At 42.3% G+C, this 13,202-nt stretch overlaps 1 protein-coding gene across 1 annotated transcript in view; it reads left to right on the top strand.

Moving 5' to 3' along the window:
• Nucleotides 1-632: 632 nt before the first annotated feature.
• Nucleotides 633-13,202, top strand: part of USH2A (usherin) — a 756,200-nt gene continuing 743,630 nt past the window's right edge. The window contains exons 1-2 of the mRNA XM_019516454.1: nt 633-1,303; nt 9,521-9,686. Of these exons, the coding sequence (XP_019371999.1) occupies nt 819-1,303; nt 9,521-9,686 (651 nt within the window). The 5' untranslated portion in view covers nt 633-818. The remainder of the gene's footprint in view (nt 1,304-9,520; nt 9,687-13,202) is intronic.

The following is a 13,202-nucleotide window of genomic DNA, read 5'->3' as shown; positions in this document are numbered from 1 at the left end:
TATGTCTTTTATTTCTTACATAGAAAGTTGAGGTGCACTTTATGTTTCCCATGTATGTGTCTTTGGGATTGAGCTATAATGAACGAGCAGGCAACCAGGGTGGTTGGAATAGTGGGACATTCTGCGTACTCTGATACAGAGCTGGTTAGTGTTTAGCTGACACTCTGTCTAGGTTAAATAGAGAACTACATGGCTGATCTACACGTGGGAGGGTTTTTGTGTGTGAGATTCTGGGCTTTTTTAAAACCATTTCAGAATCCCATATGTTTGCATGTTTTGGTAAAATACGTTATTATGTTTTTCAATATTGTAATATTTTTAAGGGATTGTAGGGATTTGTTTTGACTGTTTGTTTTTCTTAACCAGAATAGATCTGGTATTTGACTTCCAGTATTCACATGAAACATCCAGTAGGCCCAGCCTTCTGGTGCTTACTCAGACCAAACTGCCATTGACTTTGGTCGTTGTTAACGTATGTGGGAGTTCTGTCTGAGCGAGGATTTCAGGTTTGGGCCCACTGACTTGGAGCCGAAAACAGAATTTGCCCTTTGCTGTTCCTAAGGTAGCATATTAAATGACAAGCTATGTGGCATGCCTGTTTGACTGTTTTATGTTGATTTTACAGCTGCTAGTTCATTCCTGTCTCTGTTATTGGCCAGAAGAATAGAGGCATCCTCCAAGACTGCAAACTGGACCATGGCGTTTGAAAATGAACCACTGCATCTTTTATAAAGAGTGCCTCTTGAGGACATTGCGGAAGACATGGACATAATTATTGATTTAGGGATCCTTTATCAGGAAGAGACTTTTTTGTAAACATGAATTTCCTGGCTCTTTCCTTGAGCTGTGGTTTCCTGCTTCATGCCATTGAAACAATAATCTTAGCTTATTGCATTTTCTCCTTACCATTGGTGAGCTCACAGGGGTACTTTCCAAGGCTAGAAAATGTAGGAGCTTTCAAGAATGTGTCAGTTGTGCCAACTCGAGCAACTTGTGGGCTGCCACATCGAAGTACTTTTTGTCAAAGTTCTGCTTTCACAAGTCTTCAGTCCTGCACCCAACGGTTTTGCATTCAGGAATGTCCATATAGATCTTTGCCTGCATCCTATACTGCACTTCTCTCAGTAGGCCTTGGCACCTGTATCACAGAAGACAGGAATGATTTGCATCCAGGATCTACCAGCAATTCTACCAGTTTTATTTTTCATGATCACAAGGATTGTTTTTCTACTCCCCGCTCACAGAAGCTCACAGCTTCATTTACTTTAACTGTGTGGTTGAAACCTGAGCAAGAAGATGTAATGTAAGTAGTGTTGCAGGTATTTACTTTCATGGTGTTCTTAAAAAAAATTAGTCAAACTAGTCAGAGTAGCTCTTTGTGTGCTATTTAAAACAAAAAGAAATAAAGATTAAAAAGTAAGAAAACCTTACGTTTTGAAAAAAGATGTACAGTCAGATCAGCAGCTTCTTACACTATTTGTCTTAATATTTATAGAGAATGTTTCTGTAGTGCTTATGACTCAGATAAGGAGTCCCATTAATTTCATTGGAACTCTTCCTATACAGACCATATTCTTTTTTTTAGTTAAACATATGTGATCCTAATATATATTAATATTTTAAAGGTGACTTAAAAGAATTGTTTTTAAATGGCTTTGTTTCCTTTTTTTTTGAAGGAGATAGGTGACCTGCATTTTGTTTTTAAAAAGTATCTTCTTCTCTTTTTCCCCCCCCCCAGTGTGAGAATTAGTTTGATTTCCCAGGTTCTGCTGGAGGACACCTTCTCTGTATTTAATAATCCATATTCAGCTATGGAAGGTTTTGAGCCTTTAACAGAGACTTCTTTTATCCAAAATATTAGTGCCAAATAAATGTTAACACAAAATTAAACTTTTGAAGGTTTTTACTAATAATTGCTTCCTCTCATAATTGCTTAGATTTCATTATCCTGGAAAATGTGACATCATTATATTAGTTCTCTCATCAGCCTGTCAGCCAACATAGAGTCTGTGTGTAATATAAATACAAAGGCAGAAAAAACCCTTTCAGATAGTTTTTATCTATTAAAAATGAGAACAAATGAATAATGCATTTATAAAATCCTAATTACAAGTTGTAGGCTGCACACCATCATCTTGGGGATCTGAGATTCACAAAAGTTATGTGAAGAAGTTCAGTGAGACACTGTTCTGTTGCATAATTTTGTCTTCATGACTGGAAATTTCATAGTTTCATAGTTATAAAGATAGTATCTTCTGCACTTAATGATATCCCTCTTAAAGAAGTAATTCAGGTGCTGGTTCAACACACCCACCACTTAAGCAGCTGCATAAATTTTAAGCATTTGATTAGTTCTATTAATTTTCTTGAAAGACACACCTTGCCTGTGTGCCTACATGGCACGATGCAGTAGCATGCAGAAGTATCTGAGCCAGCTCAGGTACTGGAAATAGTAAAATGTGCATCTGCAGCTATACTGTTAGCTAACTCATTCATAGGTAACTCTGGGCTCTTGCTTTGTGCCTTGTAGACACAAAGTCAATGTATCATTGGCACTGCACATACGGAAACAGAAATACACATCTGCTTAAATTTTAAGCACATCCCTAAGTGCTTTTCTGGCTTTCTCAGAGCTACCTTAGATACCCACGCAGCACAGCATTGTGCTTTGCAGACATACCCTGAACTGACTTCAGTAGGACTGTTGCCACTGGGAGTGTTTGTATGTAATTAATGATTTGCTCAATGTTAAGCATGTACATAGGTTTTTGACTCAGAAAAGTACATGTGTTAATGACCACAGACTATTTCTGATTCTTAGTTGAATTGCTCTAAATGCTGTGTTCTCCTTGTACAAGCATAAATAACTATACTATGTGCATATTCATACTTGGTTGTAGAGCAGTGATTTTTCAACCTTTTTTTAGAGACACAGGGCACCTCTGTTTTCTGAATTTCGTAGCACCCCAGTTGAGAACCACTGTTGTAAAGTCTCCAGGTGGAACTGCTCTGCATCCCTCTGTTTCCAGCAGCGGTGTGGGGAGCTGGACCCAGAAGTGACTGTGACAGGAATGGGTGTACATAAGCCTCCTCCTGCTGCAGATGTGTCCTGGTCTGGTTCTGCAAGCCCCTCCCAAAACAGATCTGCATGGGACAGTTTCACTTGGCTGTGGTGGCAGTGGCAGCAGCACTAGCACTGTGACATCTTTGAAAGGATCTCACGACAGCCCAGGGTGTAACATCACCCTGGCTGAGAACTGCTGCTGTAGATTATCATGGGAACTTACACCTTAAAACTCCCAATTTTTAAGTTCTTATTCAGTGCTCATAATAGATGCAACAGCTTCCCTGATTATGTGACTTTTTTCTCTTGCCTTGAGCAGGGGGCTGGACTAGATGACTTCATGAGGTCCCTTTGAGCCCTAGTTTCCTATCTATGATACTATGATATTGCTGTACCTCAGAGTTCAGAAGGAACAGTGTTAGGGCCCAGTCCTGAAAAAACTTGAGCAGTACTGATGACTTGCAGGGTGGATCGCATGAAAGATACTCTATTACTGTATTCACTCAAATACAAGATGAAGTTTTTCCTCCCAATTGGCAAGGAGAAAAAAGGCCCCTCGTCTTATGAGTGCATACAAGGAAATCTCACAAAATAGTGTCTATCATTTAACTTCTGCCAAAAAACCATGTGCTCAGCAATGGAAACCAACTACAAAGTTAATTAGATGCGGCCGTCACTGAGCATGACTAAAACATCTGTCCCACTTTGGGCAAATATACTGATAGGAACCCTTTTTTTGTGTGACCTTTAAAAAATGGCAGTTGCTCCCCTAGAAGGGAACAAGCACCAGGCCTGGGATACTGCAATACCAGGCCAGCACTTGGAGAGGCCAGAGCAAGCTCCAATACCCTCTCTGGTGCCAAAAAAGCTGAAGGGAACCTACCACAAGGGCTAATACCATACATAGTTGAGCTGGCAGGGAAAATACCATGATTTCAGTCTTTTGGATAAGATCAAGTGAGCCTGGGGGCATCTGAACCCTAAGGTCTCTGGGTCTGGGGCTTGTATGTAGGATGCCTGCTTGGATTTGGGGAGTATCCAAGCCCCAGACTGATGGGTCTGGGAGGGGGAATACTTGCCTGATGGTAGAGCTCTGCTCAGTCAAATTTTGGAACTTGACTATAGGGCTCTGCCCAATTGAATGTGGGACTGATTTGGTCCTTGAAATGAAATATATATATGTAAAAAAGTTTATAATAGATTTTATAGTGCTGCTTAAAATTTTGTTTATGAAACATTTGTGCTAAAACTTAGCCATTTAAAAAAAAGGAACATGCATCAGTTCTGGATAAACTAAGTGCATGGGTACTATATGCAAATTGCTACCAGCATGTTTAATTTCAAGGTTATTGTTTTCAGTTTTGTTCCTCACTTCTGTGTGCTCAGGGAAAGCAGGGTCTGACAGTAAGGAGAGGGAGAAGGGGCTGTCAGGGGAAAAAGTTGTGGGGAACAGAGCGCAAAGGGCTACCTGATCTTCCAGACTTATTTTCTCTGCTGTAGCAGTAGCAGGGGGATAAATTCAAAGCAAACTTCCAATAATTAGATTCTATGCATGGAAAATTATAACAAATTTATAAATTTTCCTTATATAGAATATAATTATTATTATACCTCTTATAATCAGGGTTGTCTCTTGTTCAAGTAAATATGGTGTTTACCACATGCTAGTGTCCACTGAATGAAACAAATTAGTTTTCCTCCCTTCACAGAAGGAATGCAGCATTCAAGTTGGGAGGGGTGGGGAGGAGGCAGTAGCACAGCATGGGAAGAAGTGGCAGTAGTAGTATCACCGAGAGCTCAGGGCACCAGGTGCATTTGACTAGTCAATATGAAGGGCACAGTTTGGCACTGGCACGGGGAGGTCAGTACATATGCATGCATATTAGGCTGGTAGACCAGAGCTGATTACAAACTTGGAACAAAAGCTCAGCGCACCATCAGGAGCAGGGATGGAGGGGATGCTTGGAGTATCATGCACAGATACACACAGTAGACCAGCCAGATCGCACAGAAAACTCGTCAGCTACCCAGTGCCACACAAATTGGCACTGATGTTTGACTCAACAGACAGGTAGGCACCACACAGAGACCATCATTGCAAGAGCAGGCTGAGGAAGCTATGCTTTTTTCTTTTTATACTGGATGTGTAGTGAGGCTTTTAGCAGCAGTTGGATTTGCCAAGTGGCCTATGTCTTGCAGACTGTTACAGCTGTCTGTATTACAAGAAAACTATCATAGGGCCATAGGGAGATTCTCCACACTGTGCTTGCTGGCTAGCATGGTGTGGAGGGAGATGCACCAAAGTGAGAGACATCCTGACCATGGCTTTGCACTTCTCCTTTACATCATTAAGGAGAAAAGCAAGTATCAATTGCCCATTTTGCAATTAAGTTAACTAAAAGTTAAACAGGACACTGCAACCATTGGTAGCATAGAGCTCTAATATCAGATATAAACAGCCCACATCTCATTCTCTTTGTTGCTTTGGACTCTTTGAATTTCTCTTAGCTATATGCTTGCCATGCTCGTTTTAAGGTGCTTGGACTACTCGACAGAACTTGGCTCTAGAGAAGAGACTAAAATCTGATATCAGTATTCCACCTTTGTCTCCAGTAGTGCAATATTTCTCTTTAGGGGCTGGCCCACACAAGAGAATTACAAGCTTCCTCTGCAGTGAGTGCCTTCTTCAGCTTGAGTGGTGGAGGTCTGAGCTATAGATCTAAGAGTCTTGAGTTCCTACACTTGTGAATCATGTACTTTGAGGAGGAGGGGAAGACTAATTAAAAGAAAACAAGGAGCATTTGTTCTTTTACTGCCTCTTCCAGAACCTTCCTGTATTTGGTTCACTGCAAGGCTCCTTTGTAAAACAAACCTGTGAAGAGAATGAAATATCATTACATGTGCATTTTTCTAATGGCATTTACTAATTCAGGCAGAAGGCAAGGTAGGGTGGCACAGACTAGCACAGACTAACCTCAAGTTCCACCCTGCCTTGCCTTCAACTATCTAGTTATTAATTCTGCAGTTTTAATGTATTCTCAATGAAGGTTTGGGGAATGCAGTGTATATTTACAGGTATCCCTTTTAAGTTAGCACTTATTATGGAGACTGAAGGAAGTAAGGGAATTGCAACACAGCACTGCACAGCTTAACCAGGTTTGCTTTGTGAACCCATTTCATTTGTGACCCAAAAGTTTTCTTAAATCCTTTTCCTCTGTAAAGACAATGAGAAGCTCTATTTCCCCGGTATATTCTCTTTTCTCATCTCTGTCCTCCCACTTATGTCCAGCTCCCCCCTCAGCCAGCTATACACACAGGTGACAGGTGTGTTATCCAAGAATTTCACAGGCAGAAAACAGCTATGCAGTATGTGTTACCAGAAAGTCAGATCTTCACAAAGAAAGTCTGTTCCCATTTACAATGCAAAACACCGCAGTTCAATGCAGAATGTCCACATTGCAGAGTCCCATTCTTAATGACTGTTCCTAATCAGAACTGATACTCTTGTTTCACCTTTATTGACATCATTTCTCTCTCTCTCTTGGACAGGCCCTCCTAATTAGCTCCCCCCCTCGTTTTCACTTCTGTGGCTTTATGTTTTGAAAGTGCAGTCCATGAAGGTCACTTCCCTCCTTAAAGTCATGACACCTGTGGGGGATAAAAAATGTGGGGGGTATTTATTTTAGATAAGTAAAATAAACAAAACCTGGATTATCCAATTATTGTTTATCCAGGAAGTGGGTAAATCCAGTTCCTAAATATTTTGCTACTTAGCTGTGCCTTCCCTCACATTTATTATCTGCCAAAACTAGCATGTTTACAAGCAAACAAAATATTGAGAAGTCCAATCAACAATATATTAAGAAATGTGCTTTTAGTAAGCTTGGAAAATAGGAGCCTGTGTTTGGCAAATAAGTTCATTTGAAAATATCCCTGAGGGCTAAAGTGGGTGACAGAAAAAAATCCATTTATTTTTTTCCCTTGGATTTAAATGCGAGTCAATTAATGATGAAGGTACCTTTTATCAAAGAGTTTAGCTTCTCTGATACTTTTTTCCCCTCTGTGTGTATGTGGCATCTTGTGGGCACACAAGAAAGGAATAAAGTTTTTAATGACAAATAACTACAGTGTAGTATAAAATCAGAATCTGCTCCGAGTGATCTGAGACCAGCATATTATGCGTTGGTCACTGGGCACATCAACATGTGCTACTAGTGCAATGTAATAAGCTCCGGCACAGTTCATGCCAAAGTTTATTGCTCCTGGGTGCAGCGTTTTCCTGTGCACCCAGCACTGCAGTGCATGTAGCTGGGATGGAACAGCCCTGGCTAGCAGGGGACCCCAGGGATCAGCCTGCCAGCCCAGGGCTGCTCTGTTCTGGCCCAACTTGCTGTGGAAGGGCTGGCTGGAGCATGAGGGTGCTTCAGTGCAGGGCTAGCCAGCAAGCAGCCCCTGCACTGAAGCACCCTTGTGCCTCAGCCAGCCCTGTCATCATCTACGCATGCGTTGGGCAGTACTATCCTATGACAGCGTTTATTAGTTTACTATGGTGTAATAGGGCTGCACGTGTAGATGCTGAGGCTTTACTGTGGAGCTAAGTAGTCAGCTCTGCAGTAAACGTCTCATGTAGATGTGCCTGTTGGCTTCAAACAGGCATTCATTTCTGGCAGGGACAACTTTTGAGAAATTTTCTCAACTAGAAATCACTCTAGGAGAGGGAGCAGTATGAGTGTTCAGCCTACAGCTGCCCTCTTTTCCCTGCTCTCTGTACCTTCTGCAGACCCATGATAGGTCTGGGGAAGGGGTGGGGAGCACTCTAGTCTTCAGGGACTGGAGTAGAAGGACAACATCCCTCTCACCCTCCGTTTCTCAGACCAGGGTCCCCTGCAGGGTTGTGGGAATGGGATTTGAAGGCGCCACGCAGTGGGGGGAGCTTTCCTCTGTGTGGCACTTTAAGACCCATGCTGCATAGCCCCACATGTGGGTCTGCAGCACTGGCGTTGAAGTGCTGAGCAGAGGAGAAGACTCTCCCTCTTCCTCCCTGCCTCAACCATGTGGTACTTCAGAGCTTGTCCCTGCAGCCCTGTGTGGGGGTGTAGGTGCAGTGCTCTGCATCTGCTGCGTGAGGGTGGTCTACAAGCATTTGTTCTTGCTGGAGCCGTGCTTTTCAACCTGTGGTCTGTGGACCCCAGGAGGTCCACAGGCTGTCTAAGAGGTCCAGAAAAAATGACTATGATCAATCAGAAGTATGCAAATATTCACAGTAACAATTTGGAAGGGGTCCACACCTTCACTCTAAATTTCCAAAGGGGTCTTCACCTCCATTTGAATTTTTAGGGGTCCACAAATGAAGAAAAAGGTTGAGAACCAGTGTGCTAGAGAAACTCTTTCTCAAGGGAGATATTCCACATTGACATTTGGAACATTTTCTTCTAGAAGGGGCATGTTTCCCTTAGGAGAAATGGAACAAATGGTGATTGACCCAGTATAAATGTAATGCCTATATAATATATAGCTTCTGTTTGAGCAAGCCCTGATTTACACTAAATCAGATGAGAGCAGAATTTGGCTCTTCATATGTATTTGGGAGACTTGGAGACTATGTAGGGTGGCTCAGAAGACTGACAATGAAATGCAGGGTTTTCCAACTTGAGGTTGCCAACTCAGTAGAGACTGAACTATGCTAGTTCTTGTTGGTTCTTTCTGTAGGCTGTTTATGCTGTGTTGCTTCAAACAACATGGCAATGAGCTTAATGAAACTACTTGGAAAGCTAGCTATGCGAAAGGAGTTGGTGTGGCCTCACTTTAGTTCCTTATCCATAAGTGTCCACATAGTATTTGGCACTAACTCAAAACCAGAATGAAAGGCCTGAGGGTTGACTGAAGAAACATCTTGCTACTTAGTTAGTTCCTCTAGATTGGGGTGCACCAACAGGACAGCATGGCACAATCACACATTGCTGTGTGGATTTTCTGTGAAAACAGGAGTCCTGCTGTCTCGAGAACCTGTTACCCTGTCACCACTTGTAAAATTATGGTTGCTTTGTTAAAATAAAAATGTTAGTGTCCAGTGCCTCATCAGGAAACAGTCTGTTGCATAGCATTGTGCAACAAAGAAACTCATGAGCCAGAAGTTTAACTATTAGTTTTACAGGCTGTGGGCCCCCATCCTGTTTTCTGTCATTGATTCTTGAAGAATGATGATCAGAGGGAGGAGAGTAAGTTGTAAATAAAGGTCCTTTTTCAAATTAAAAGTTCAAGTGAATCATTTTCTGCTGTAAGCTTAGCACATCCTTTGATTTTTCTGTCACTGAACATTATCTCAGAGTTGTATTTTTAACATGTATTTTAATGCAGTCTTGTTAGCATCACTTTGACACAAAATGTTGCTGATGTGTATATGTATATATGTCTGCTTCTGACCTTATGTTGGTTTTTTTGTGGTTATTTCCAAAGGTGTGTGATAGAAAAGGCTGCTGATGGACAGACTGTGTTCAAACTCACAATCTCTGAGAAAGAGACCATGTTTTATTATCGCACAGTAAATGGTTTGCAGCCACCAATAAAAGTAATGACATTGGGGAGAATTCTTGTGAAGAAATGGATTCATCTTAGTGTACAGGTGAGTAAAGTAAAAAACATTTACTAGAAGGTTAAATACAAAAATCATGTAAGAGTAGCATATCTGCACCTAAGATATGGGAACAATATTAATCAATTAACACTGGTAAATGTTAGGTTCAAGTCCCATGTGGGGGAACTGAGGGCCAGATTTTGAAATAGTCACTGTAAATTGTGCTATAGAGATTAGTCACAGGTGCACACAGCCAGATGAGGAAACAGGACTAAAAGTTACTTTTTCAACCCAAAAGCACGATCCTCTAACACTTAAGGTAAAGGACAACTTTTTTTTGATACATATACCTTATGTGTGGAAACGGTGAACTTGCTGCTGAGAAACAAGCCTGGCCCACTTGCTTCCACCCTGTAGATTATAACATCTTGAAAAATATTGTGTAGGCATATTTTGGAGTCTTCCAAGGGACCCTTTCAGGATTTCTGCCTCAGGCATGCTCCTGAGAGTGGCATTGGGTGTTTCCAGCACTACTCTAATAGTCATGCTTTTTTCAGCATGCAGCACTTACTTCTAAAAAGCAAGTTTCTACTCCAATACATGCACAAAGGTGACAATCCCAGCTTAAGATATGTAGCTGCTTTGAGTATTCCTATTGCTTCAAAGGAACTCCCATAATTATAGTTTGTGAAGGTAACCATGTGCAGGAGTCAGTGCAGCATCAGGATCAAAACAGATATGTTACAACACTATGAAACTGTGTGCATGTCTACACAAGACTTTTACTGTGGAGCCAACTAATTAACTCTTCAGTAAAACATCACTGTCTACTGCCTATTAAGTCGCAGTAGATTAATAAACACTGCTGCAGGGAAGTCTGGCTAAACACAAGTAGTATCCTGTGGTGGTGCTTCATGATGGGGCTGGCTGGGAGATGCTAGTGCTTCCGTGAGGGGACTGCTGCCTTGGAGCACCCTTGTGCCCCAGCTAGCTGCTCTGCAGCATGTTGAGCTGGGTTGGAGCAGCCCTGGGCTGGCAGGGGATCTGGGGGGTCAGCCTGTCAGCCCAGGGTTGCTTTGACAGGGCCCACCACATACTGTGGGAGCAACTGGCACAAGGATGCTTCAGCACAGAAGTTGTCTGCTGACTAGTCCCACACTGAAGAACGCACATGCATTACCCTGTCCCTCCATAGCCTATGGAGCCTGGTCAGAGTAGCCCTGGCTTGGCAGGCTCAACCCCTGAGCCCCCTTCAAGCCCAGGCTGCTTTGACCAGGCTTGATGTGCTGTACACGAACCAAGATGTGCCCTGTATGTCCTACTCTGTATTGAATGGTATTGTATGTCCTACACAATATTGAGTTAAATATGCCACACACAATTATAAAAATGCATTCCATGCATCTTAAAAGTTAGCTTTCCCCTTGGCATGTCAGCTTTTTAATAATTATCCACTGAGGATCAAACAAAACTGGCTTTATATTAAAAGCTTAATTGTATTTATAAAAATCGTTAAACAAATAAAGAAGAAATTAAAATACTTTCAGTTTTTTGCATGTCTTACAAGTCCCAACAGATAAATTGTTAAATTCTGTTTGCAAGCCAAGTTCACCCAATAATTAAAACCACCAGTTATTAGGTATTGAAATGTTTACCTTCTCCTTCGTTCATTTCTTTTGTCTGGTCTGTGTAAACTTGCTTGGTTTACAGCACAATCAAAACTATTTTCTCTACTTTTTTTGCAACTGATAAATGGTATTGACTGTGATTTGGGAGTTTTAGTGCTGATCTTGTCACTCTCAGAAATATCCAAGCTGTCCTCTTAATTTTTTTTTGCAGTTGTCTTCTTTCCCAAGATAGCAGCATGCTGGTGTGAATAAGTTTTTGGCTGTTGTATTAAAAGAGTGACCTTAAGGTAGAACTAATGAACTTTACACTTCAGACACTCAGAGGGTGCTACATTACTGCTGATGTTGTCAGCCACATTTTGTATAAGCCTCAGAAGCTGCTAAAGGATGGGATAGCAAAGTGAAGAGCAAAGGGGCAAGATGTTTTATGAAAATGTTTCAAATTGAATAACACCCCTCTCCCCAGTTTAGGTCTTTGTTTCTTCTGGGCAGAGCCCTCTCAAATGCACTTGTAGCAACGCAGCCTTTTCTGCCCTCGTTTTTAATGAAGAGTTGCAGCCTGTGAAGATCTTTGGAGACTAGCTTTAGTCCTGTGTCAGGTTGCTGAGATCAGGAGATAATCCTGTATAACATGACTGGTAATGTCTGTAAGCCACCACTCCCTATGAACTAAGATAGAAGCTGTACTCTATGTATTGCAGATTTGATGTGGCTGCTGAACTCCAGACCAAGGGGCTATCAAGCTTACTGTTGGCCAAATATTTTATGCAGTCCCTACATTAGATAGTTCTCAGCAACCTGATAAAAGGCACTATTTGCTACACAAATGATCAGTCTTGGGTGCCTGTGCAAAAAAAGATTAAATAATATTAATATGGAAGAGACTTTGTTAATATATTTATTAAACCAATGACAATACGCAGCAGGGCCTGGATGTTTCCAGAAATCTTGGCTGATTCGAGCCTTGTTCTCAGTACAAAAGAGGCATGGGCAGGCTCTGTGAGGGAGAGGACAGGTAGCACAGTGGGAGATCAGGCATACAAGAGTAAGCAGAGCACCAGATTGGGCAGGGGAAGGAGATTATAGTAGCCCTTGGGCGAGGATTCTGGGCTAATTTGTGGCATGCTTGCCAACGAGATAGACCCTCACTATTCTAAGTAATATAAAACTACAAATTGTGTTATGTTAAATTGGATTTTAACTCAAGTTAAGAACATATCTTTTTTTTGTAGAGAAGACAGGTCCTAGGACTGATTTTCGTGTTTATTCATGTAGAAAAAAATGGATTCATTCCTCTACCCAGCTTAATTGTTAAGGTGTTTATTATGCATTGAAATGCTCACCCACTATCTATTAGGCCTGTGCAAAGTGGCTAGTGTTCGCTTTGGATTCAGCATTTTGGGGGAGAGCGAGTCAATTCGGTGATTCGAATCACAGTCCCAAATCGATTTGGCCTAATCTGATTTAGAGATTTGGCTGTTGCCTAATCTCTGAATCAGCCAGGCCCATCCCCTACCTGCTCTCCCAGCCCTGGCAATGGCTGCCCCTCCCGCCCCAGCTCCTGGCACTTTGAAAAAAAAAAGCCCCAACTCACCGGGTGCTGCTGGGTGGGGGGACAATCCCTACTGCCCCCCACTGCCCTGTGCTACATAGGGGGTCTGCACAAACCCCCAACCCCTGCCTGCTGTCCCAGCCCCCCCATGGCTGCCCTGCCTGCCCCAGCTTTGGCCCTTTAAGAAAAAACCCCCATGGTCTCACCAGTTCCTGCTGGGTGGGAGGCGATCTCCACTGCCCTTTGTTGCCCTGCGCCATGTGGGGGGGCTCTTCCACATGGCAGAGCACCCCATGCAGTGTGGGCCAGTGGGGGCAGCAGGGATCGCTCTCCCCACCTGGCAACACCCAGTGAGTGGGGGCTTTTTTTAAAAGCACCGGGAGC

Source organism: Gavialis gangeticus, unplaced genomic scaffold (assembly GCF_001723915.1).
Source record: "Gavialis gangeticus isolate Ggan-Ray unplaced genomic scaffold, GavGan_comp1, whole genome shotgun sequence".
Lineage (NCBI taxonomy): Eukaryota > Metazoa > Chordata > Crocodylia > Gavialidae > Gavialis > Gavialis gangeticus.
Note: the sequence above shows the minus strand (reverse complement) of the source record. Positions and strands in the feature narration are given on the sequence as shown.